The 27,670-nt window shown below is 50.5% G+C and overlaps 1 protein-coding gene across 4 annotated transcripts in view; it reads right to left on the bottom strand.

The window, feature by feature from the left end:
- Positions 1 to 259: 259 nt before the first annotated feature.
- EML3 (EMAP like 3) overlaps positions 260 to 27,670 on the bottom strand; it is a 743,130-nt gene continuing 715,719 nt past the window's right edge. For all 4 annotated transcript variants that reach the window (XM_069645189.1, XM_069645191.1, XM_069645188.1 and 1 more), the window contains one exon: positions 260 to 1,731. In XM_069645189.1, coding sequence (XP_069501290.1) covers positions 1,543 to 1,731 — 189 coding nt within the window. In that variant the 3' untranslated portion in view covers positions 260 to 1,542. The remainder of the gene's footprint in view (positions 1,732 to 27,670) is intronic.

Here is a 27,670-nt window from a genome sequence, read left to right as displayed (position 1 = left end):
CAGGAGTTGCAGGGAAATTCTGGAGAGTCCAGGAAGGCAGGAGGAGTAGTGTAGCTTTGGCAGAGGTCAGTCACAGAGCCTGTAAGCAGCAATGAAAATGAGAAAAGCTACAAACTCAGACAGCAGGTGAATGGGTTATCATCGAGAGGGGAGGAGATTGAGAGGTAGAGGTGGAATGCCAGGTGCAGTTATCATGCGCAATCACCTGAGGATTTTCTGACTGTTAGGTTTGCAGGAGGTATCAGACAGGGAGACCAAGTCAGGTTTTAAGCAGTTAAGACATTGTTTATTTTCGTCTTGACAGACAGGTGATGCTGACTCGTTTAAGCAAAGTCGGTCAAAAGCAAGAAACACAAATGATTCCTAAATGAACATGAAAGGACAGAAATTCACATAAAGATGGCAACAAATTAGTAGAACATGTAATGTCTCTTCCTGGACTTCAGTGTCTATCCGAAAATATGTTATGCCACATCCTAAAATTCACATCTGTCTCAGAATGCAAACTATGATGTTGCTTTCTATATTTAATTACCTGTCACAGAATGCAAGCTGCCACTTTCCTAGTTTTAGTTATCTTTTGCAGAATATTTGATCAACTTCCTGAATTTAATTATCTGTGAGACTATCTCATTTTAATCCTTGATTTTTACAAAATATTGTATGTCTCTTTTCAGTTTTGATGATCTGTTCTAGAACATTGAATTCAATTCCTGGTTTTAATGAACTATTACAGACCATATGTTATCACTTCCTGAATGAAAGTATCTGATACTAACGATATTACATTTTGAATTTCAACATCTGACAATGAACGTGTGATATCACAGTCTAGTTTTCATAATTTGATATTGAACATCTGATATCAGAGGCGATTTCAGGCACATTTTCCAGTTTTTATGACTAAACTGAAAAGGTCATTTATGGGACCTAATGCTTACTGACAAGACATATGGGCACATATTCAGGTCTGATGCTTCAGAAGAGGGCCCACAATATTAGATCTGGTCAATCAGACATCCACACACTAAACAGGATGGCAGTCCATGGATACGCCTAGACACATTATGCCTCTTCCTCAATATCTGAAAAACAGGGGACCTCAGACAGTGTACATCACACAGTGCTTGTGATGTGATGCACATGATCTTTGCAGTTCAGCGTCATGGCAAGACCTTCAGTGTTTTCGACATAAGCTGTGCAATGTCCCATTCCCACAAGAGCACAATGCCACTTACTGGAGTGCACAGCCTTCTCATAGATTTAAGACCCAATAAGTGCATCACAATATATTCCACCATTTTAAAACAGTTCAGAGGTTTCTGTGGAGCTGCTCCTCACAACCAAGAAACCAAGTCTTCCAGTAGCTGTTGTTCATGTCCACAACATTCTCAGGCCCAAAGTGAATGTCCTTAAATAGCCCCACTCACAAATATGAGTGGTATTTGCAGCCCAATCTTAATTGCCAGACTCCCTCCATGGCAACACCCTACGGGCTCTCGCATCACTGGTAGCATTTACTCCTCTTGTCATCTCCACAGGTCAGGGGCCATGTGTGACATCCAGTGAACTCGTTGAAGCTGATTGACTGTAGCGGAGGTCACTACCTCGTACACGCCACTGGAAGATGCTGGTGTCCTTCCCACCCATAGAAATCAGGTGTCGGTCGTCATGCGTGAAACGCACATTGGTCACATGGCTGCCATGTCCACTGTACACATGGCTCGGAGCCTACAAGTGAAGAGGAATAAGAAACAGTTAGGAAATGAGTGAACCATACTGCCTAGCTATGCCCACAATACCCTGCTCCTGAACTGTAAGCAAACATGGGCCTCTAGGGTGTGAATTTGGGATGGGGTGTGGCCAATACAACCCCTTCTCCCACTCCTCTGTTGGCTAATAGGGTAAGGTGCAGAAGACTGATAACTTTAGAAATTAAAAGACATGTCAAACCTATCATACCAAGGAATGTTCGATTGGTTAACCAGAAGACAACTGGGGATAGGTTTATCCCACCACTGACCCATCCAGAAGCATTAGGGCAGATTACCTTCGAGGGATTCTGGTTCTATAAGTGCTTGTTCTCCCGCATTCACAAGCAGTTTGGGATACGCCTGCACCACCAGACAGTGCCAAGCGTATTTGTGAAAGATGTGCTGTCACTTTAAAGCTTCTACAATGAGACTCACTGCTTCACTTCTTCTTGCAGTCAACCCCTACCCCATGAATAAAGCATCCAATTTGCACCCTGCGTTCCTTAATTTTGTTCTCCTATACAATAAAAGGGTGGATCACAGCATGTGCCAGTGAGTTGGATGGGTGGGTGTTGTGAAGAAGAGAGAGCAAGTACTAGGAGAGCCAGAATTCCCATGAATATAATGATTCTGTTGTTGTACTGCTCTCCTTCCTTCCCATACTGGAAAGGAACATTTCTGCCCTGGGAGTAGATGGCTGCATATGGCGACCTGGTTCAAGTGAGCAACATTTGGCCATGGATGCGTCCTTTCTAGGGGAATCAGCTGAAGGAAAATGCTTTCAACAGAAATGAGGGGTGGCCGAATTGTCGACCCAACAAATTTCCAAGACATGGCATGCCTCTAAAAGACCAGAGATGCTGCCTTTGCTCTGGGGGAAAGTGCATGGAGTCTTGGCGTAACCACAATGCTGTACTACATCATGTAGGAATGAGAAATGCAGGACACGACCCATCTCTTTGAGGTTACCTTAATTGCCTTCCTCCCAGAGGCATGAGTTCCATGAATAACAACAAATTATCTGGAGTCCTGAATGATTTAGTTCTCTCCAGGTATAATTGCAATGTCCCCGAATTATCCAAGGTATGTGGTGTCTCTTCAGCCTAGAAAGTGGTCTTGGATAGAAGCCAGGAAGGATAATCTCTTGATTGAGAAGAAATAAATGTAGGGACGGAAGATGGGACGTTTACAAAGTATTATCTTGAACATGTGTGATACAATGTAAGGCTCCATAAAAAAGGCCTCTATTTTGCTAATTAGTCTGGCAGATGTTACTGCAATCCCACTTGCTAATTTATCTGTCTGATGTTGCTGCCAAAGGAAAAACTGTCTTTTGGGCCCCTAAGCGCAGATCGCAGGAAAACATAGGGTCAATACCTTTGAGGAGCAGGCTCTCTCACAGCAGGGTAAAGAGAAATATGACCATCAAAGTGGCACTTCATTGCCTCATTTTGCACAGAAAATGAATCCTATGGCGAGCTAAAAGGTAATGCTTACTGTCACATGGTCGCGGAAAATACCACTGATACCAGAATAAAGTTAAAAGGTTTTATTAAGCAAAAGTAAAACCTAAGACTATTATATGGAAATTGTTTCAGGATGGCTGAAACATAAAGGTTCTTAGGAAACATTCTTTGAAAGCAGGATTAAAAATGAAAGAGATGTGAAGATCCTTCAGATGGCGTCACTTCTCCCCAGGGGAGAACCCCTTTCCATGAGGCTAGGGAGTTGAGGCTTCTAACCAATAGTCCCCTTAGGGGTTGAAACATGCAGGAGGATCTCATGGAGAGGGACTCATCTCCTGGGTATAAGGACGCGACTGCGAGGCATGGCCCGTTTAAACATCAAACCCGTCGGCTAAGGTTAACGTCAGAATCTTTCAAACATAAGCTCATGTCCGAAACTATGTGTTATTGTGAAATATTAAACCATCCTGATGTCATAGGTACAGGGACGTAGAAGAGCTTGAGAACGCTACAATTGAGTGAAGGCTCAATCAGCTGCTGTCAATTGGACTGGAGCCGTCCCCGCTATTTAAACTGAAACTGCAAAGAAGGACTGTGTTGTTTGTCAGCCTTTGACCCATCCAGTGATGGCTGTCAGGTTCTGGTATGCTGAGAGCAGTTGTACAACCAGAAGGGGAACCCGGCGACTGAAGGGATCACATCGAAGCCCATAAGACTGAGCTTGGACTTGGGAAGACTGCAGTGAGGCACGTCTCCAAAGCTGAAGAGAGAATCCGCGGTATTCCCGAGAAGCGTCTTGCGAGTCGTTTGGGAACCAGTGTAGTGAACCTGGAGGGACGGAAAGGTGGTGGTGTGACCTGTAGTGGGTGGACTGTTGGGTCTGACAACGGTGCCAAGACCGACTACTGTAGTCTACAGCAGAGCCATGTAGGTGAATATGTGGAGAGTACAAGAGGCTGTGATAGTGGCGTTACCTGTCCTGGGTGGACTGACGGCTCCGAAATGTACGCAGAGACCTCCAACATTAACTGGTTGTGGAGAGAAGCAGGCCGCAGAAAAAGTGTGGAGGAAGAAGTTGAAGTACAGAAAGTGAAACCGCTGGTGAAACTGGTGAAGAGTTCCCAGAGAGAAGGTAACGGAAACAGGTATAAGTCCGGGACGGGGCTAGGATGATGTGAGATAGTAAACAGTAAAGAAGCCGATGGGGTAGTGAACCGTTTTGTAACACAATTTCTTTGGCAGTTACACAAGAGTGTGTTGCTGGAGAGTCGTGAGGGACTGCGGGAGCATCTTCATCATCCCAGTGGGGACAGAATAAAGAGTACAAAGAAAGTGGAGACTGTCAAAACCTCTGTAAAGGAATTATGAGTGTTGCTGAGAACTTTAAGAGACAGTGGGGAACCAACTAGGAGAAGGGAGTCATTCTCTTAGTCCCACGAGGAATCCTATAGAGCTGTGTTGTTTTCTTTTGGGGTTACAAGAAGCCCAGAACATTTGTGGAACTTTTGCTTTGATAACCTGAGAGTCTTTTGGACACTTTCACATCCAGGAGAAGGGAGTCATTCTCCTGGGTTACGAGCAAGAGCCGCAGAACTTTCTATGATTTATTGTAGTGACAGGAATAGAATAGGAGCCTTTTTGACTGCAACAGTGCCTTTTGATTTGGATTTACACAGACGTCCTGACAAGCACCCAGGTTTCTTAAGTTTAGGTAGGGAAACCCGATTAGAGTTAAGGACAGATAGGTTTATTTTTGGTTTCAATAAAAGTCTATAGCAACCATCATGGCACCATTTGGTTGGTCTAATCATTCCTTGTCGCCACAGAGGGCATATAAAAAACATACAGAAAGTTCCAGACAAGAAGGTCTCCTCATTAATGACTTCTTATGCTTTCTTACCGCGACCACAAGTCTTCTCTTGGAATTTAAGGACTTCCTATATTTGTCCATATAGTGTCCCAAAAGTCCTCCCCTTCTCTGGGCTCCCCTTCTCTCCGTTACTTACTCCCCTCTTCTGGTGTAAAGGGACTCTCCCCCTCTGTTGCACATCCCCTCTCCTGCAGACCAAAGTCATTGGGCCTCATTACAAGTTTGGTGGTATCTTGGCGGTAAATCCACTGAGATACCACCAAACGGATTTACTGTTACCACCACTTGGTCCAGTGGAATTACCGCTGGATTACAAGTGGCGGTATGGTGCTGTTAGTCCCCATTTATGAAGCCCATAGGAATCCATCAGGATTTTGGCAGGATTACCGTCAGTGGTAATTCTGCAGAAACTGCCATTTTTTGGCAGTAGTGTGGCAGAATTATCTCCAGCATTTTGCTAGAGATTTTTCCTCTACCTTATTTCCAAACCCATAATTTGGCAATGCAGTAATACGACTGTAATCGAGTGGTAACCCTGTTACCACTGCATTACCACTGTTTTTGTCCAACCCTGACCGTCACTGGAGCATATGAGGTTGGTGAGCAGGTGCAAGTGGATCTAGGTCAGGTGGCCTAAGCCCCGCCCACTTGCCAATCACTTTAAACTGTTGGTGCCTTCCTGTTTTGCTGCCGTTTTCCCTTACTTCATCAGCACTCCAGCCTCATTTTCTTTGCAGTTGGTGAGCAGGTGCAAGTGGTTCTAGGTCACATGGCCTAAACCCCACCTTCTTCTTAGCCCTGCCTCTTCCTTTCTGTTCTTCACTCTTAGATCAAGGGCGTGTCTTGCCTGAGCATCCGAAGGGAAGGGCATACAAAGAAAAGGGTTGTTTGGACCGGTTCGGACCTGGAGGACCCAGTGCCCGAACCCCTGCTCAGACAACAGGTAAGCATGCGTCAACATGTGTTTTCTCACTCTGTCCCACAGGCCATCCCAACCATCACCAGGCAACACTAACGTCAACAACATCGCCCCACCTCCTCTAATGCATGGACTCTGCAATGCAGCAACCTCACCCACATCAGCCCCAAACCCATCTTCATCCCCTCACCGACCACAACACGGAAGTTGATGCTCACCAACATCCACTCATTACCCATGCAGCAGACATCGCCGACCTCATCACTACACACGAACTTGACGCCATCTTCATCATCGAGACCTGGTTGACACCCACCTTTACCCTTTACCCACATCCTAAACGTCCTTGTCCCGGACGGCTACAGCATCCAACAAGGAGACCAACCAAACAAGACAGGCGGAGGCCTCGCAGTCATCCACAAGACATTATGGTTTTGCACCAGACTTGACGTCGACAACATTGGCTCCTTCCAAGTCCACTTCTTCCACTTCCTCCACTCCCTGACAGACACAGTCACTTTCCATCTCATCTACACACCAACCTTCATCTGAGACTTCACCAACCTAGTCACCACCATGTCCCTCACGCACCCCAACAACATCTTCCTGGGTCACTTCAAACCGAAACCGTCAGCACACAAGAACTCAACCTCAGCAAAAGAGTAATAAAGGAAACAAGAGAAAACCTGGCACCGATCCAGGATGGTATCCGATCTGGCGCTCCTCAAGGAATCAGAGCAACCTGCTGATAACTAATCAACACAGCCACGGCCTCTTACTATCAGAACAACATAGCAGAAGCTGACAACAAAAGCAGAACCCTCTTCAAAGCAGTCAAGCACTGCATTAACCCACAACCTAACTCTGCCATACCACACACCATTGGAAAATCCACTGCCATTAACACCTTCTTCATTTACAAAATAAGCAAGATTGACAGCACAGAGACACCAGCTCTGCATCCACAGCCCCATCTCACGTCCCTCCTTGCAAAATCTCGACACCCTGGCCAACTTTCAAGACACTCTTGACAGAGGACCTGGTAGAAACCCTGGCCACCCTAAAAACAACATCATATACAGCCCACATTCTCCCAGCATCCATCCTCAAGACCCTCCCAGCAGAATCTCTCCTTCCCTACCTGGGGATCATCAATAGCTCCCTAACTCCATGCACCTTCCCATCGACCCTAAAGACGGGACAAATCCTCCCTCTACTAAAGAACCCATTCTGGATGCTGACAAGCTAGATAACTATCGCCTCATCGCCCATTTTCCCTTCCTAGGTAAGATAATTGAGAAAGGAGTAGAGGCAAAACTGCAGCAACACATCGACACTAGCATTCTCTTCTAAACCTACCAATTCGGGTTCAGACCCAGATGCAGCACCGAGACAGCAACCATACAGGTGGTTTGACGATGCCCTCAACCTCCTTGACGACAGCCACCCCCACCTCCTGGTTCTACTCAACCTCTCGGCCACTTTCGACACAGTAGACCACCAGGAGCTTACGGACACCCTACATTGGTGCATGGGAATCAGCAGCCTTGTCCTATGCTGCTTCAAGTCCTACTTCGCCAACTGCCAGCAGTTTGTTCAGATGGACTCCTCTAGATTGTCAATGCTACCCGTCACCTGTGGAGTCCCGCAGGGTTCCATCCTCTCCCCAGTGATCTTCAAACTATAAATGGATCCACTGTGTGCCCCCCTACCCCCACAACACATCCACATCCACCAATACGCCGTTGACACACAGCTATACCTGAAGAATGGCTCAATCAAGGACATTCATAGGCTCAAAACCTGCCTCTCGCTGATCCAGTCTTGGATCTGATGTGCATGCTTGAAACTCAACCCCTCCAATACCGAATTCCTACTCCTCACCAACAACACCGAACACCCAGACATACAGACCTGGCTACGAACCATGAACTCTGAAGGTTTCACATCCCGAGGTCACCTCCTGCACCAAGTCCCTCCGGTTCCACATCAACAAACACCTCTCCTTCAAGACACACATAACTAAGAAATCTCAGACAGCTTGGTATCAGCTCTCCCTCCTGCGGCAAGTCAATTCCTTCTACCCTCCGGACAGCTTCATATCCACTGTTCAAGCACTGGTCCTATCCCATCTGGATGGGGGCAATGCACTCCTCGTAGGCCTCCCGTCGTCCTCCCTTGTGCCCCTCAGAAGTGTCCTACATGTGGCTGCACGTAGTCACTGCCTATACAGGTAAACTTATTAGTGCCTGCAAACCGTTGCTCTCCACATAAAGTTGCCTCTCTTTAGCCAGAGCACTCATACTGTCTAAACTGGACTATTGTAACAGACTATGGGCCTCATCACGACTTTGGCGGTAACCCTTAAATCCGGCGGTAGCGCTATTACCGCCGTATTTAAGGGTCCGCCAAATCAGGACTTTGGCAGATTTTGCCCCAGCTCTTAGCAGGGGGGAAATCCGCCGAAAATTCGCGCTCATACCGCCGGCGGGAAATCCGCCGGCGGTATTAGCGCGAAATTTCCCCATTGAGCCCAATGGGGAATGGGGCATTCCCGAATGGGCTCAATGGGGAATGGGGATTAACATTACCGCCAAACTCGTGATCCGGCGCTATTAGCACTGGGGAGTTCGGCGGTAGGGCTAATACCACCACCGGTAATACCGCCGGCATTACTGCCCAAGTCGTGATGAGGCCCTATATCTGGACGCATATTATTATTATTATTATTTGTGCTCAACAAACTTCAAATATTGCAAAATAATGCACTCAGAGTTGCGCTTAATATACCAAGAAGAGATCACATCTCTGCAACAAGGAGACAATATAAATGGTTGGAAAAGATTGAGCTAAAAACCTTGGCTCTTACATTTAAATCCTTGAACCATACAGCTCCACCCTATCTAACCGAAAAATGTACCATCAGGTCTTCGACATGTCACCAGATCGGCTAACATGTCTTGCTTGGTAGTCCCAAGATGGAACAAGTTACTTACCTGTAACTGTTGTTCTCCAGCATGCGTCTGGCATGGATTCACATGTTTATGAATATTCCCCGTCGTCAGGCTGGGAATCCTCGGTAAAGAAAAAATCAGTATCAGTTTTGTTTCTGATCTGTCTTTCTTAGCAGTAACCAATCACTGGTTTCTGGGTCATACTGCCCTAGCCAATGACTGCCCTCTCCCTAAGCCCTGCCTCTGGCAGCCATCTTCAGATTTGGTAGCACGCAAAGTGGCAGTATGACCAAGTGAATAGCTGTAGAGGGGCAGGAGGGAGGGTTCGCATGTGAATCCATGCCAGACCCATGCTGGAGAACAACAGTTACAGGTAAGTAACTTGTTCCTTCTCCAGCATGGGGTCTGGCATGGATTCACATGCTCATGAATATAAGACTACATAGCAGTACACATGCAGAACCACGGGAGGTGGCAAGGCTCAACATTAAGCATTACCTAAAACTCAACATTAAGCATCTCTTACCTCCTCACCAGGCTCACCTTAAGCGAACAGGTTGCGCAGCACTGCCTGGCCGACTCTGGACTCCTCCCTGGAATCCCGGTCGACACAGTAGAATCTCGTGAAGGTGTGCGTCGACCGCCACGTAGAAGCCCGGCAGATGTCCAGCAGGGGCACACCAGAGAAGAACGCTGTGGTAGCGGCGATCGCTCTGGTCGACTGGGCTCTCGGACGGCCGGGCAATGGTCAGTTTGCCAACCGATGACAATGCAGGATGCAGCCGGAAGGCCACCTGGAAATGGAAGCCTTCGAGAGAGCCTTCCCTTGGTTCACAGGTCCAAAGTTCACAGACAGTTGTGAATTCTTCCGAAAACTCTTCGTTCGGTCCACGTAGAACTTCAGCGCTCTAGCCACATCCAGCGAGTGCAAAGTCCTCTCGGCCGGTGACGAAGGCGACGGGAAGAAAACAGGTAACACCAAGGGCTCTTTGAGGTAGAAGTCCGACGGCACCTTGGGCATAAACGAGGGGTGCGTCCTCAGCACCACCCTTGTGTCGTGAAAAGTTAAGTATGGAGGCTTGCAGGATAGGACCTGGATCTCTCCCACTCGCCGTGCGGAGGTGATGGCCACAAGAAACGCAGTCTTCCACGACAGGAATTTCAGCGGCGCCGAATGCAGGGGCTCGAATAGCGTCCCCATGAGCCTGGTCAGCACCACGTTGAGTTCCCACGCCGGGGCAGGGGCCTTCACCGGCGAGAACGATCGGAACAGTCCCTTCATAAATTCCTTCACCAGGCGATGGGACCACAAGGACGCCCATGTGTATCAGGAGATCGCAGCCAGATGGATCTTGATGGAGGCGTGAGGCGGTCCAGCCTTGGCCAGCGACAGTAGGTATGGCAGCACTTGAGAGGGTTAATCTTCTGTGCACGGCACCAGACAGAGAACCTCTTCCACTTACGTCCATAGCACTTGGCTTTTGCAAGGACCTCTCTGCAGTCAGCCGGGATATCGTACCCTCCAAACTCTACCGCTGCAGGAGCAAGGCCTGCAAGTTCAGCGACTCCGGGTCGTGATGAAGTATGGCGCCTCCTTCTCTGGAGAGAAGATCTGCGTCGGTCGGCAGCTTGACTGGTGGGGACGCTGAAAAGTCCAGAAGGTCTGGGAACCAGATCTGCCTCGGCCACGCCGGCGCGACCAGGATCCTCCTGCACCGGGACCTCTTGAGCTGGTTGCCGAGTCGGAGCAGCAACGGCAACGGAGGGAACACATAAAGGAACAGGCCTTCCCAGGGGAACGAGAAAGCATCACCCATGCTCTTCAGCTGGGGAAGCTGCTGGCGAACCTCTGGCACTTGGAGTTCGTTGCCATCACGAACAGGTCGATCTGGGGTTTTCCCCATCGTCGGAAGAGTCGATCCACTTGATCCTGACGTAGTTCCCACTCGTGGCACGAGCGCAGCTCCCTGCTGAGTGAGTCAGCGACGGTGTTTTTTATCCCTGCCAGATGAAAGGGCACCAGAAACATCCCTTGGGCGACGGCCCAATGCCACAGATCCTGGGCTTCCTTGGAGAGGGCTGGGGATCTGGTTCCTCCCTGCTTCCTGGATGTAGAACATCATGGTGGTGTTGTCGGTGAAAATTCTCACCACCTTGCCCTTGAGGGACAAGAGAAAAGACCTGAGGGCCCAGAACACTGCACAGAGCTCCAGGATGTTGATGTGGAGCTTCTTCTCCTCCGGGAGCCAAAGGCCTCTTGCGTGAAGATCTCCGGTGTGTGCTCCCCACCCTTCCAGGGAGGCATCCGTCCTCCTGGCCTCGCGCCGCTGGTAAAGGAAACCTTCCTTCTTCTTCTCTTCGGGTCAGAGCTGAAAAAGCTTGGATGCCCTGGCGATCATTGCATAGAAAGATCCGATTTTATCGGACAGGGAGGCCCGGGCTGTTGATGGGAGCTCTGTCCCGTCGTCACCGCCGTCGTGAAAAGTTAAGTATGGAGGCTTGCAGGATAGGACCTGGATCTCTCCCACTCGCCGTGCGGCGGTGATGACCACAAGAAATGCAGTCTTCCACGACAGGAATTTCAGCGGCGCCGAATGCAGGGGCTCGAATGGCGTCCCCATGAGCCTGGTCAGCACCACGTTGAGTTCCCACGCCGGGGCAGGGGCCTTCACCGGCGGGAACGATCGGAACAGTCCCTTCATAAATTCCTTCACCAGGCGATGGGACCACAAGGACGCCTGTGTGTATCGGGAGATCGCTGCCAGATGGATCTTGATGGAGGCGTGAGCCAGTCCAGCCTTGGCCAGCGACAGTAGGTATGGCAGCACTTGAGAGGCCGTAATCCGTAGAGGGTTAATCTTCTGTGCACGGCACCAGACAGAGAACCTCTTCCACTTACGTCCATAGCACTTGAGAGTTGAGGACGCCTTGGCTTTTGCAAGGACCTCTCTGCAGTCAGCCGGGATATCGTACCCTCCAAACTCTACCGCTGCAGGAGCAAGTCCTGCAAGTTCAGCGACTCCGGGTCGTGATGAAGTATGGCGCCTCCTTCTCTGGAGAGAAGATCTGTGTCCATCGGCAGCTTGACTGGTGGGGACGCTGACAAGTCCAGAAGGTCCGGGAACCAGATCTGCCTCGGCCACGCCGGCGCAACCAGGATCCTCCTGCACCGGGACCTCTTGAGCTGGTTGCCGAGTCGGAGCAGCAATGGCAACAGAGGGAACACATAAAGGAACAGGCCTTCCCAGGGGAACGAGAAAGCATCGCCCATACTCCTCAGCTGGGGAAACCTGCTGGCGAACCTCTGGCACTTGGAGTTCGTTGCCGTCGCGAACAGGTCGATCTGGGGTTTTCCCCATCGTCGGAAGAGTCGATCCACTTGATCCTGACGTAGTTCCCACTCGTGGCACGAGCGCAGCTCCCTGCTGAGTGAGTCAGCGATGGTGTTTTTTACCCCTGCCAGATGAAAGGGCACCAGAAACATCCCTTGGGCGACGGCCCAATGCCACAGATCCTGGGCTTCCTTGGAGAGGGCTGGGGATCTGGTTCCTCCCTGCTTCCGGATGTAGAACATCATGGTGGTGTTGTCGGTGAAAATTCTCACCACCTTGCCCTTGAGGGACGGGAGAAAAGACCTGAGGGCCCAGAATACTGCACGGAGCTCCAGGATGTTGATGTGGAGCTTCTTCTCCTCCGGGAGCCAAAGGCCTCTTGCGTGAATATCTCCGGTGTGTGCTCCCCACCCTTCCAGGGAGGAATCCGTCGTCACCGTTATCTGGTGGGATGGGGTCTGAAAATCTGTGCCTGCCGTCACAAGAGCGCGGGTGCTCCACCACCGGATCGCTCGTCGAAAGGTCTCGTCGAGCGGAATCCCGTCCTCGAAGCTGCCCGTCGCTTGGATCCAGCGGGAGTCGAGGAACTCTTGCAGAGGGTGCATCCGAAGCCTGCACAGGCGCACAAGATATATGCAGGAGGACATCATCCCGAGGAGGGACTTGATGGACCTCACCCTGGCCACGTCCGTGGCCAGAAAACGCTGCACCTTGCCCAGGATGGCCTTCGTCCTTTCTTCCGACGGTGAGGCCAGGCGTGCCACTGTGTCGAGCTTTGCTCCCAGAAACAGTGCGACTTGCGACGGGACCAGGTGGGATTTGGGAAAGTTGATGGAGAATCCCAGGTCTGAGAGCAGCTGGACGGTCTTTGCTGTGTGATCCACGGCGAGCTCCCTTGTCCCTGCTCGGATGAGCCAGTCGTCCAGGTAGGGGTAGACGTGGATCCCCTGCAGGCTCAGCTGCGCCACCACCGGTGCAAGGCACTTGGTGAACACCCTGGGTGTCGACTTCAATCTGAACGGGAGAGTCTTGAACTGGTAGTGCCGTCCTTGACCACGAACCTGAGGAACTTTCAGTGACCTCTCAGAATGGGGATGTGGAAGTACGCATCCTCCAAATCCAACGAGGACAACAAATCGCCCTCCTCCAGTTGTCTCAGCACGTGCTGGAGGGTGACCATCCGGAATTTCTGTGCCTTGATGTATTTGTTCAGCCGTCGCAGGTCCAGGATGGGGCACCATCCTCCTGTCTTCTTTTTTACTAGGAAGTACCTTGAGTATACTCCGGAGCCCCGGAGCCTCTTTGGGACGAGCTCGATGGCACCTTTTCTGGGCAACGCCCTCACCTCCAAGAGTAGTTGAGGGACGTGATTTTCCTTCCTGACCACGGGTGGAATGCAGGGGCACTTTTTTCGAGGATGTGCCCCTGGGCCAGGACATCCAGCACCCAACGGTCGGTGGAGATGGACTCCCACACGCTGACAAACTTCACCAGCCGGCCTCCCACCAGGATGCTTCGGTGGGGGCCTGACCCCGCTGTCGGTTCAATCTTGCTTGGCGGACGCCTTGCCACCTTGGCATCCCTGGCGACGACGGCGGGCCCCCCCACCCCCGACTTGCCTTGTCCTCTATAGGCTTCCTGCGATGAGGAGCAGGCCGCTTGCCGGTACGTAGAGGAGCCACCGCCAAATCCTTTGGGGGCACCCTGCTTGCCTCCGGCGCTCCGAAAGGACGGCCTCCGTTGCCGGAGAATGCCTAGGGCTCTAGCAGTCTCTGTGTCCACCTTGATGGCTTGGAGGGACTCATCCAACGTTTTCCCAAACAGGTTGTTCCCGTCGAACGGCATGTCCAGCACCTTGGCTTGCACATCCTGGCGGAAATCCGTCGCCTTGAGCCTACCTTGTCGTCTGAGGCAAAAGCTGTTGCCTAGCTGGCGGAAACCGGTGTCGGCAATGTCTGTTGCCAACGTAATGGCGTGGTTCGACGCCACTTCGCCTTCTTGCAAGATCTCCAGGGCCTCGGCCCTCTTGTCATCCGGTAGGAAGTCCAACAGGGAGGCGATCTTGTACCATAACTCCCTGTCGTAGCAGGCCATGACCGCGAGGGCATTGGCCGCCTTAATCGTTGTTGCCGCCGACGAGATAACCTATCGTCCCATTGCGTCCAGCTTCTTCCCTTCGCCGTCCGGCGGGGAAGTTGACGTTGAGACCGACGCCCCCCTGCTTTCTTCTTGGCCGCCGCTGAGACGACCGAGTCCGGGGTAGGTTGTGCCCTAAGGCACAAAGGGGCCGCGTCGTGAACCTGGTACTTCTTCTCGTACCGATCCTTCTTGGCAGGCGTCGTAGACAGGTTCTTGAGAAGGGTGAGAACCTCGTCCCAGATGTCATCGAGCAGAGGCACCGCGAGGACTGACTTCCTCCTGGCCTCACGCCGTTGGTAAAGGAAACCTTCCTTCTTCTTCTCTTCGGGTCAGAGCTGAAAAAGCTCGGATGCCCTGGCGATCATTGCATAGAAAGATCTGATCTTATCGGACAGGGAGGCCTGGGCTGGTGATGGGAGCTCTGTCCCGTCGTCACCGCCGTTGTTGACGGTACCCATCGTGGCCGTGTCTGTTCCCGTGTCATCCCCAGGGACGGGGGATGTGGGTAAAGGCCGAGCAGGCCGCGAGGGCTGAGAAGTCGGGGCTAGGTGGATCCGTCATCTCTTGTTCGGGGGCTTGTTACTCACCGGACGGGAAGTATACCAAATCGGTGGCCGGAAGGCACAGGACTGAACTATTGATTGAAGAGCTAGGTCGGGGCCTCCAATCTAGCCTCCTCTCTGTGAGGGCACAAGACCTTTTTAACAATATGACTCTCTGCTGGGTAGGACCAGGCAGAGGGACTGATCGCTGAAAAGGGCGGGGAGGACACGCCGCCAAGAACCCAGCTGTAAAGGAAAAACAAGAGGTGAGCAATTGGAAATTTAAGAAAGATCCCTTTCCCTCGATACTTCTTTCTAGTAGTACCTGAACTATACCTTCCCTTGTTTCAAGGCAACCGGGACAACCTACAAGTAAGAGAGGAGAATATAACCTATCCTGACTATAGTTGTCAATTAGATAAGGAGAATGGGTAATCATACAAAAAGAAAAACCATTACCACTGATGTGCTGTTAAATCTGTAATGTCCAAAGAGTTCATGAAAACGGAAGTGCAAAATAACAAATGGGTAGGTTAGTTAGGGAAACTAAACCCGGGCGGAACGAGGGCCGCACTAGAGTCGGGTAGGTGCACTATCCGCAAAGCGTCCCTGTGCACTACTGAAGAATGTCCAATAGAAGTCTGTGGAAAGAGGATGGTAACAGCAACAATAAAGGACACAATAGAGTTGGAGTGTTGCAGGTGATATAGTTCAGCGGCAAGGTACAAAGAGTACAGGAGATGTGCTTGTTAGCAAGTGGTGAAAAGAAGAGTCTTACCGATGCCGTGATCACAAGGTTCGAAAAGCGGCAGGCAAAGGCAGTCCGTGAATGAGGAAACAGGTCTGGTACACGGGTAAGTAGTTTTCCAAAAGCGGCAGGCAAAAGCAGTCCGTGAATGAGGAAACAGGTCTGGTACACGGGTAATTAAACTAGGATTGAAGATGGAACTTGTAAATACCGGGATGCAACTTTAATCAGAAGCAGCGTTCCGCCCGGTTCCGAGGTTTAAATCGGGAAGGAGAAGGCGGAACCGGACGAAACCGAGGCTCAAGCATCATCGCCTCTGAGCTGACAGCGGGAGGCGGAAAGCTGGGAATTGTAGTCCAAACTTGCCGCAGAGTGCTGCGGAGTGAGCCGAAGCCACTATTTTCCAGGGCAGTTGGAAGTGGGCATAGAATGGGTTTGCAATATGACGCATACCCTTATGGAGGGCAATAACCTTCCTGCGGGCCGGCCGAGGCGTAACAGCATCCACCCCCAAAGGCGGCACCACCCCCCTACGGGCATGGAAGCGGCGAAGCAGGGCCAGGGCATGGATATTAGATAAAGGCTCCCAAGACCTATCCTCAGGGCCAAATCCCTTCCAGTCAACGAGGTAAAAAGGACGACCCCTCCGAAGTCGAAAATCCAGGATATCAGCCACCTCAAACTCATCATTGCCATCCACCCGCATCGGGGGTGGGCGGACCGGCAACCGCATGTTGGCTGGGCAAGGCTTCAGCAAACTGACATGAAGCACTGGGTGCTTTTTCCAGGACGAGGGCAATGAAAGACGCACAGCAACTGGATTTAAGACCTTTGTGACAGGAAAGGGACCCACAAACTTGGGTAAGAGCATTCGTTTACCAGGTATTCTCAGGTTGCGTGATGACAGCCAAACCTTCATACCCACACGGTAGTTGGGTGCAGGTGTCCGATGCATGTCTGCAAATTTCTTTGCTTTGCCTGAGCATGCAACAGGTGTTGACGAACGACCCCATGAATGGACCTGAGGTCCCGAACACACGCATTAGCCGCTGGATTGTCAATGGGAAGGTCAGGATCCAGGGGCAAGGACCGCGGATGGTGTCCGTAAGGTGCAAAAAAGGGAGATACACCAGAAGCGGCATGCAGGGAATTATTATAAGCGAATTCAGCGGGTGGTAGCAAGGCCAACCAAGAGGACTGGAAACGAAGTGTGAGGCAGCGTAGGCATTGCTCGAGAGTAGCTTTGAGCCGTTCAGTCTGCACATCGGTTTGTGGATGGAAGGCAGAGCTGAACCTGTCATCGATGCCAAGAGATGCCGTCAGAGCCCTCCAGAAACGTGACGTAAACTGCGGTCCGCGATCCGAAACCACAATAGAAGGCAGACCAAAGAAACGAAATACGTTTTTAAGGAACAATGAGGCCAATGTTGGAGCAGAGGGCAAACCCGCACAAGGAATGAAAAGCGCCATCTTAGTGAAATAATCAATTAGCACCCAGATGGTGTTAAAACCGTCAACCGGTGGCAGGTCCACAATGAAATCCATAGAGACCATGTACCATGGCTTGAGAGGGACCGGGAGTGACTGCAACAAACCCACAGGTTTGGACCGGGAGACCTTACATTGAGCTTACACAGAACAGGAGGCCAAATAGTTAACCACGTCTTGAGACATAGACGGCCACCAGGCCCAACGACGGAGCAAGTCCAGAGTCTTCTTTTGGCCTGGATGAGCCGCTATCAAGGAGTCATGGGACAAAGCAAGGGCCTGGAGACGAGCTTTCCCCGGGGGCACAAACAGGCGGCCCTGAATATAGGGAAGTCCTTGTACCACGTCCAGATTTAGGGCTACACATTCCTCTTTATGTGTATTCACCCAGTCCGAGATTAAAGAACGGAGCAAAGGGCATGGAGTACATGCACATACTACCCTAGAAGGCAGCAGAAGAGGGCAATCGGGTTTGCTTTGCTCCAGGTGAGAGGGCAGGCGAGACAAGGCGTCTGCACAAACGTTGAGACGGGCTGGCCGATACGTGATGGTGAAATTGAACTGAGAAAAGAAAAGGTGCCAGCGGGCCTGCCGAGCAGTGAGACACTTCATTGACTTGAATGCCAAAAGACTCTGATGGTCAGAGAAGACAGTAACCGGATGACGGGCCCCCAATAGGTGGTGACGCCATTCGGAGAAAGCGTCCTTGACTGCCAGCAACTCTCTTTCCGTGATAGGATAGTTGCGCTCGTATGGTGTCAGTTTTCTCGAAAAGAACGCAACCGGATGAATCTCACCCGAGTCCTGACAGGGTTGCGACAGTATAGCCCCGATGGCCGTCCCAGAAGCATCAGCTTCCACAAAAAAGGGTAGGAGCAGATCGGGATGTTGCAGCACTGGAGCTGAAGAAAAAGCCGCCTTTAAGGCCTCGAAGGCAGATTGCGCTTCTGGTGTCCATTGGTATGGCTGTTTTGAGCTAGTTAAAGCTGTCAAAGGAGCCGAGATGGTAGAAAATGAAAAGATAAAGCGCCTGTAAAAGTTCGAGAACCCCAGGAATGACTGTAGGGCTTTGGTTGTAGTAGGAACAGGCCATTCCAAAACGGCCTTCTCCTTGGACTGGCTCATCCGGATGCCCCGATTGGTAAGGTCATAACCTAAAAACTCAACCTCCGATGAATTGAAGATACACTTCTCTGCTTTGATGAAGAGACGGTTCTCTCACAGCCTTTGTAAGACGAATCTCACATGTTCGGTGTGTTCACTCTTGGATGAGGAATAAATCAGTATATCGTCTAGGTAGACCACAACAAACCGGTCCAGACAATCGTGAAAGACATCGTTCATGAAGGCCTGAAAGGTGGCCGGGGCGTTACACAACCCGAAGGGCATCACAAGGTATTCAAATAACCCGTACCGGGTCTTGAAGGCGGTTTTCCACTCCTCCCCCTCTCTTATGCGAACTAGGTTGTAGGCACCCCGCAGGTCAAGTTTGGTAAAGATTATAGAAGAACCTAGCTGATCCAAGAGTACAGAGATCAGGGGAAGAGGGTACTGGTTCTTAACTGTGATTGCGTTTAATGCCCTGTAATCAATGCAAGGGCGAAGGTCGCCTTCCTTTTTAGGAACAAAAAACAGAGGAGACACTGCCGGTGATCTCGATGGTCTGATGAACCCTGTAGCCAATGCCTTGTCAATGTACTCTTTTAGCACTTTGTCTTCTGGCAGTGTGAGCGAATAAACCCTGCCAGCAGGTATTTTAGCCCCCGGTACCAGGTCGATAGGACAATCATATGGCCTGTGTGGGGGCAACTGGTCTGCGCCACCTTTATCGAAGACGTCCCGGAGGAAGCGTATTCCACAGGGATACGAGGTTCGATGGCGTTGGTAATGGCACCTATCAAGGCCATTGAGGCCACCAGGGCTTGACAGGAAGTACCGGAAATGCTACTGGTCCGAAAACACCTTTCATTACAGACAGAGGAAGGGAATTGTACCACCTTCCTGGCCCAGTCGATGTCAGGATTGTGGTGCTGTAACCACGGAATGCCCAAAATTACACAAAGCTGGGGGGCATTAATTAGGTCAAATGTGAGTGTTTCAGTATGTCCATCGTCCGTCTGCATACGGACGAGAGACGTGCTTTGAGTAACCAAACCCGAGACCAGAGAAGAGCCGTCTACCGCATGTACGGGTTCAGATTGTGGTTTAGGAACCACAGGAACGTTATTGCTCATGGCATAGTCATAATCCATATAATTCCCAGTAGCACCGGAATCAATTATAGCCTGAGAAGAAAAAGAACAGTCAGTTGTAGTGGTCAATACCACTGGCAGACTAACAGGTATGGTAATTGCCACATTCGAGTCCAAAGATAATACCCCCGGCGTAGGGACTCCTGCTATCGCCGGGTTCTGGCGTTTCCCGCCTTCTTAACAGGTCTTTTTGGACAATCCTTGAGTTGGTGCTCAGACGAACCACAGTACATACTGGAGCCACATTTTTCCGTTCTCCCTTCCTTTCAGATCGTCTGGCGTCTATTTGTAACACCAAATCAAGCAACTCCTCAAATGTGGTAGGGATTACTGGCACAGTAGCCATGATGTCTTTTAACTCCTCAGACAATCCTTTGTAGAATACCGCAGATTTCTTCTCTTCTGGCCAATCCGTCTCGGCTGCCAACTGATTGAACCTAGTAAGGTATGTAAATAAGGAAGACGTACCCTGACGTAAATTCAAGAATTCTAGGTCCGTGGCCTGTGACTTGTACCGGGTATCAAACACCCTATTCATGGCTGTGATAAGAGCGTCACAGTCATACAAAACATAACTATTGGATTCAAGCAAGGGATTAGCCCAGGCTGCCGCCGTCCCTCCAAGGTGTGAAAGGACAAAGGCCGCCTTCGTGGTGGGATTGGGAAAGGCAGAAGGGCGACAAAGAAAATGCAATTTGCATTGGTTGATAAATGTCCGGTACTGCTTTGGGTCACCGGTAAAACGTTCCGGAGGGGCCAATGGGAATTGGGTGGCCATTAGAACAGGGCCAGAGGTTAACCCAGAGGCGGAGGCTGAATGGGCTCCAGAGCCTGAGGCAGTAGCACCGGACGGATCAATCCCCAGAGTCTGGGGTGCAGGAAAGGGCCTCATGTTGTCAATCCGCTGGTGTAAGGCATCATGCGCGGCAGTCATGTCTGCCCGTAGTTCGGATACCAAATGAACCAGAGTGGCCAACGGATCCGCTTCTTCCATGGCTTCTGATTTTGTTACTCACCGGACGGGACGTATACCAAATCGGTGGCCGGAAGGCACAGGACTGAACTATTGATTGAAGAGCTAGGTCGGGGCCTCCAACCTAGCCTCCTCTCTGTGAGGGCACAAGACCTTTTTAACAATATGACTCTCTGCTGGGTAGGACCAGGCAGAGGGACTGATCGCTGAAAAGGGCGGGGAGGACACGCTGCCAAGAACCCAGCTGTAAAGGAAAAACAAGAGGTGAGCAATTGGAAATTTAAGAAAGATCCCTTTCCCTCGATACTTCTTTCTAGTAGTACCTGAACTATGCCTTCCCCTTGTTTCAAGGCAACCGGAACAACCTACAAGTAAGAGAGGAGAATATAACCTATCCTGACTATAGTTGTCAATTAGATAAGGAGAATGGGTAATCATACAAAAAGAAAAACCCTTACCACTGATGTGCTGTTAAATCTGTAATGTCCAAAGAGTTCATGAAAACGGAAGTGCAAAATAACAAATGGGTAGGTTAGTTAGGGAAACTAAACCCGGGCGGAACGAGGGCCGCACTAGAGTCGGGTAGGTGCTCTATCCGCAAAGCGTCCCTGTGCACTACTGAAGAATGTCCAATAGAAGTCTGTGGAAAGAGGATGGTAACAGCAACAATAAAGGACACAATAGAGTTGGAGTGTTGCAGGTGATATAGTTCAGCGGCAAGGTACAAAGAGTACAGGAGATGTGCTTGTTGGCAAGTGGTGAAAAGAAGAGTCTTACCGATGCCGTGATCACAAGGTTCGAAAAGCGGCAGGCAAAGGCAGTCCGTGAATGAGGAAACAGGTCTGGTACACGGGTAAGTAGTTTTCCAAAAGCGGCAGGCAAAAGCAGTCCGTGAATGAGGAAACAGGTCTGGTACACGGGTAATTAAACTAGGATTGAAGACGGAACTTCTAAATACCGCGATGCAACTTTTATTAGAAGCAGCGTTCCGCCCGGTTCCGAGGTTTAAATCGGGAAGGAGAAGGCGGAACCGGACGAAACCGAGGCTCAAGCATCATCGCCTCTGAGCTGACAGCGGGAGGCGGAAAGCTGGGAATTGTAGTCCAAACTTGCCGCAGAGTGCTGCGGAGTGAGCCGAAGCCACTATTTTCCAGGGCAGTTGGAAGTGGGCATAGAATGGGTTTGCAATATGACGCATACCCTTATGGAGGGCAATAACCTTCCTGCGGGCCGGCCGAGGCGTAACAGCATCCACCCCCAAAGGCGGCACCACCCCCCTACGGGCATGGAAGCGGCGAAGCAGGGCCAGGGCATGGATATTAGATAAAGGCTCCCAAGACCTATCCTCAGGGCCAAATCCCTTCCAGTCAACGAGGTAAAAAGGACGACCCCTCCAAAGTCGAAAATCCAGGATATCAGCCACCTCAAACTCATCATTGCCATCCACCCGCATCGGGGGTGGGCGGACCGGCAACCGCATGTTGGCTGGGCAAGGCTTCAGCAAACTGACATGAAACACTGGGTGCTTTTTCCAGGACGAGGGCAATGAAAGACGCACAGCAACTGGATTTAAGACCTTTGTGACAGGAAAGGGCCCCACAAACTTGGGTAAGAGCATTCGTTTACCAGGTATTCTCAGGTTGCGTGATGACAGCCAAACCTTCATACCCACACGGTAGTTGGGTGCAGGTGTCCGATGCATGTCTGCAAATTTCTTTGCTTTGCCTGAGCATGCAACAGGTGTTGACGAACGACCCCATGAATGGACCTGAGGTCCCGAACACACGCATTAGCCGCTGGATTGTCAATGGGAAGGTCAGGATCCAGGGGCAAGGACCGCGGATGGTGTCTGTAAAGTGCAAAAAAGGGAGATACACCAGAAGCGGCATGCAGGGAATTATTATAAGCGAATTCAGCGGGTGGTAGCAACGCCAACCAAGAGGACTGGAAACGAAGTGTGAGGCAGCGTAGGCATTGCTCGAGAGTAGCTTTGAGCCGTTCAGTCTGCCCATCGGTTTGTGGATGGAAGGCAGAGCTGAACCTGTCATCGATGCCAAGAGATGCCGTCAGAGCCCTCCAGAAACGTGACGTAAACTGCGGTCCGCGATCCAAAACCACAATAGAAGGCAGACCAAAGAAACGAAATACGTTTTTAAGGAACAATGAGGCCAATGTTGGAGCAGAGGGCAAACCCGCACAAGGAATGAAAAGCGCCATCTTAGTGAAATAATCAATTAGCACCCAGATGGTGTCAAAACCGTCAACCGGTGGCAGGTCCACAATGAAATCCATAGAGACCATGTACCATGGCTTGAGAGGGACCGGGAGTGACTGCAACAAACCCACAGGTTTGGACCGGGAGACCTTACATTGAGCTTACACAGAACAGGAGGCCAAATAGTTAACCACGTCTTGAGACATAGACGGCCACCAGGCCCAACGACGGAGCAAGTCCAGAGTCTTCTTTTGGCCTGGATGAGCCGCTATCAAGGAGTCATGGGACAAAGCAAGGGCCTGGAGACGAGCTTTCCCCGGGGGCACAAACAGGCGGCCCTGAATATAGGGAAGTCCTTGTACCACATCCAGATTTAGGGCTACACATTCCTCTTTATGTGTATTCACCCAGTCCGAGATTAAAGAACGGAGCAAAGGGCATGGAGTACATGCACATACTACCCTAGAAGGCAGCAGAAGAGGGCAATCGGGTTTGCTTTGCTCCAGGTGAGAGGGCAGGCGAGACAAGGCGTCTGCACAAACGTTGAGACAGGCTGGCCGATACGTGATGGTGAAATTGAACTGAGAAAAGAAAAGGTGCCAGCGGGCCTGCCGAGCAGTGAGACACTTCATTGACTTGAATGCCAAAAGACTCTGATGGTCAGAGAAGACAGTAACCGGATGACGGGCCCCCAATAGGTGGTGACGCCATTCCGAGAAAGCGTCCTTGACTGCCAGCAACTCTCTTTCCGTGATAGGATAGTTACGCTCGTATGGTGTCAGTTTTCTCGAAAAGAACGCAACCGGATGAATCTCACCCGAGTCCTGACAGGGTTGCGACAGTATAGCCCCGATGGCCGTCCCAGAAGCATCAGCTTCCACAAAAAAGGGTAGGAGCAGATCGGGATGTTGCAGCACTGGAGCTGAAGAAAAAGCCGCCTTTAAGGCCTTGAAGGCAGATTGCGCTTCTGGTGTCCATTGGTATGGCTGTTTTGAGCTAGTTAAAGCTGTCAAAGGAGCCGAGATGGTAGAAAATGAAAAGATAAAGCGCCTGTAAAAGTTCGAGAACCCCAGGAATGACTGTAGGGCTTTGGTTGTAGTAGGAACAGGCCATTCCAAAACGGCCTTAACCTTGGACTGGCTCATCCGGATGCCCCGATTGGTAAGGTCATAACCTAAAAACTCAACCTCCGATGAATTGAAGATACACTTCTCTGCTTTGATGAAGAGACGGTTCTCTCTCAGCCTTTGTAAGACGAATCTCACATGTTCGGTGTGTTCACTCTTGGATGAGGAATAAATCAGTATATCGTCTAGGTAGACCACAACAAACCGGTCCAGACAATCGTGAAAGACATCGTTCATGAAGGCCTGAAAGGTGGCCGGGGCGTTACACAACCCGAAGGGCATCACAAGGTATTCAAATAACCCGTACCGGGTCTTGAAGGCGGTTTTCCACTCCTCCCCCTCTCTTATGCGAACTAGGTTGTAGGCACCCCGCAGGTCAAGTTTGGTAAAGATTATAGAAGAACCTAGCTGATCCAAGAGTACAGAGATCAGGGGAAGAGGGTACTGGTTCTTAACTGTGATTGCGTTTAATGCCCTGTAATCAATGCAAGGGCGAAGGTCGCCTTCCTTTTTAGGAACAAAAAACAGAGGAGACACTGCCGGTGATCTCGATGGTCTGATGAACCCTGTAGCCAATGCCTTGTCAATGTACTCTTTTAGCACTTTGTCTTCTGGCAGTGTGAGCGAATAAACCCTGCCAGCAGGTATTTTAGCCCCCGGTACCAGGTCGATAGGACAATCATATGGCCTGTGTGGGGGCAACTGGTCTGCGCCACCTTTATCGAAGACGTCCCGGAAGGAAGCGTATTCCACAGGGATACGAGGTTCAATGGCGTTGGTAATGGCACCTATCAAGGCCATTGAGGCCACCAGGGCTTGACAGGAAGTACCGGAAATGCTACTGGTCCGAAAACACCTTTCATTACAGACAGAGGAAGGGAATTGTACCACCTTCCTGGCCCAGTCGATGTCAGGATTGTGGTGCTGTAACCACGGAATGCCCAAAATTACACAAAGCTGGGGGAAAGGTCAAATGTGAGTGTTTCAGTATGTCCATCGTCCGTCTGCATACGGACGAGAGACGTGCTTTGAGTAACCAAACCCGAGACCAGAGAAGAGCCGTCTACCGCATGTACGGCTTCAGATTGTGGTTTAGGAACCAGAGGAACGTTATTGCTCATGGCATAGTCATAATCCATATCATTCCCAGTAGCACCGGAATCAATTATAGCCTGAGAAGAAAAAGAACAGTCAGTTGTAGTGGTCAATACCACTGGCAGACTAACAGGTATGGTAATTGCCACATTCGAGTCCAAAGATAATACCCCCGGCGTAGGGACTCCTGCTATCGCCGGGTTCTGGCGTTTCCTGCCTTCTTAACGGGTCTTTTTGGACAATCCTTGAGTTGGTGCTCAGACGAACCACAGTACATACTGGAGCCACATTTTTCCGTTCTCCCTTCCTTTCAGATCGTCTAGCGTCTATTTGTAACACCAAATCAAGCAACTCCTCAAATGTGGTAGGGATTACTGGCACAGTAGCCATGATGTCTTTTAACTCCTCAGACAATCCTTTGTAGAATACCACAGATTTCTTCTCTTCTGGCCAATCCGTCTCGGCTGCCAACTGATTGAACCTAGTAAGGTATGTAAATAAGGAAGACGTACCCTGACGTAAATTCAAGAATTCTAGGTCCGTGGCCTGTGACTTGTACCGGGTATCAAACACCCTATTCATGGCTGTGATAAGAGCGTCACAGTCATACAAAACATAACTATTGGATTCAAGCAAGGGATTAGCCCAGGCTGCCGCCGCCCCTCCAAGGTGTGAAAGGACAAAGGCCGCCTTCGTGGTGGGATTGGGAAAGGCAGAAGGGCGACAAAGAAAATGCAATTTGCATTGGTTGATAAATGTCCGGTACTGCTTTGGGTCACCGGTAAAACGTTCCGGAGGGGCCAATGAGAATTGGGTGGCCATTAGAACAGGGCCAGAGGTTAACCCAGAGGCGGAGGCTGAATGGGCTCCAGAGCCTGAGGCAGTAGCACCGGACGGATCAATCCCCAGAGTCTGGGGTGCAGGAAAGGGCCTCATGTTGTCAATCCGCTGGTGTAAGGCATCATGCGCGGCAGTCATGTCTGCCCGTAGTTCTGATACCAAATGAACCAGAGTGGCCAACGGATCCGCTTCTTCCATGGCTTCTGATTTTGTTACTCACCGGACGGGACGTATACCAAATCGGTGGCCGGAAGGCACAGGACTGAACTATTGATTGAAGAGCTAGGTCGGGGCCTCCAACCTAGCCTCCTCTCTGTGAGGGCACAAGACCTTTTTAACAATATGACTCTCTGCTGGGTAGGACCAGGCAGAGGGACTGATCGCTGAAAAGGGCGGGGAGGACACGCCGCCAAGAACCCAGCTGTAAAGGAAAAACAAGAGGTGAGCAATTGGAAATTTAAGAAAGATCCCTTTCCCTCGATACTTCTTTCTAGTAGTACCTGAACTATGCCTTCCCCTTGTTTCAAGGCAACCGGAACAACCTACAAGTAAGAGAGGAGAATATAACCTATCCTGACTATAGTTGTCAATTAGATAAGGAGAATGGGTAATCATACAAAAAGAAAAACCCTTACCACTGATGTGCTGTTAAATCTGTAATGTCCAAAGAGTTCATGAAAACGGAAGTGCAAAATAACAAATGGGTAGGTTAGTTAGGGAAACTAAACCCGGGCGGAACGAGGGCCGCACTAGAGTCGGGTAGGTGCACTATCCGCAAAGCGTCCCTGTGCACTACTGAAGAATGTCCAATAGAAGTCTGTGGAAAGAGGATGGTAACAGCAACAATAAAGGACACAATAGAGTTGGAGTGTTGCAGGTGATATAGTTCAGCGGCAAGGTACAAAGAGTACAGGAGATGTGCTTGTTAGCAAGTGGTGAAAAGAAGAGTCTTACCGATGCCGTGATCACAAGGTTCGAAAAGCGGCAGGCAAAGGCAGTCCGTGAATGAGGAAACAGGTCTGGTACACGGGTAAGTAGTTTTCCAAAAGCGGCAGGCAAAAGCAGTCCGTGAATGAGGAAACAGGTCTGGTACACGGGTAATTAAACTAGGATTGAAGACGGAACTTCTAAATACCGCGATGCAACTTTAATTAGAAGCAGCGTTCCGCCCGGTTCCTAGGTTTAAATCGGGAAGGAGAAGGCGGAACCGGACGAAACCGAGGCTCAAGCATCATCGCCTCTGAGCTGACAGCGGGAGGCGGAAAGCTGGGAATTGTAGTCCAAACTTGCCGCAGAGTGCTGCGGAGTGAGCCGAAGCCACTATTTTCCAGGGCAGTTGGAAGTGGGCATAGAATGGGTTTGCAATATGACGCATACCCTTATGGAGGGCAATAACCTTCCTGCGGGCCGGCCGAGGCGTAACAGCATCCACCCCCAAAGGCGGCACCACCCCCCTATGGGCATGGAAGCGGCGAAGCAGGGCCAGGGCATGGATATTAGATAAAGGCTCCCAAGACCTATCCTCAGGGCCAAATCCCTTCCAGTCAACGAGGTAAAAAGGACGACCCCTCCGAAGTCGAAAATCCAGGATATCAGCCACCTCAAACTCATCATTGCCATCCACCCGCATCGGGGGTGGGCGGACCGGCAACCGCATGTTGGCTGGGCAAGGCTTCAGCAAACTGACATGAAACACTGGGTGCTTTTTCCAGGACGAGGGCAATGAAAGACGCACAGCAACTGGATTTAAGACCTTTGTGACAGGAAAGGGCCCCACAAACTTGGGTAAGAGCATTCGTTTACCAGGTATTCTCAGGTTGCGTGATGACAGCCAAACCTTCATACCCACACGGTAGTTGGGTGCAGGTGTCCGATGCATGTCTGCAAATTTCTTTGCTTTGCCTGAGCATGCAACAGGTGTTGACGAACGACCCCATGAATGGACCTGAGGTCCCG

The sequence above is a fragment of the Ambystoma mexicanum genome, chromosome 2p, assembly GCF_040938575.1.
Source record: "Ambystoma mexicanum isolate Mex_15411 chromosome 2p, UKY_AmexF1_1, whole genome shotgun sequence".
Lineage (NCBI taxonomy): Eukaryota > Metazoa > Chordata > Amphibia > Caudata > Ambystomatidae > Ambystoma > Ambystoma mexicanum.
The sequence above is the reverse complement of the archived record's forward strand: the minus strand, read 5'-3'. Positions and strand labels throughout refer to the sequence as shown.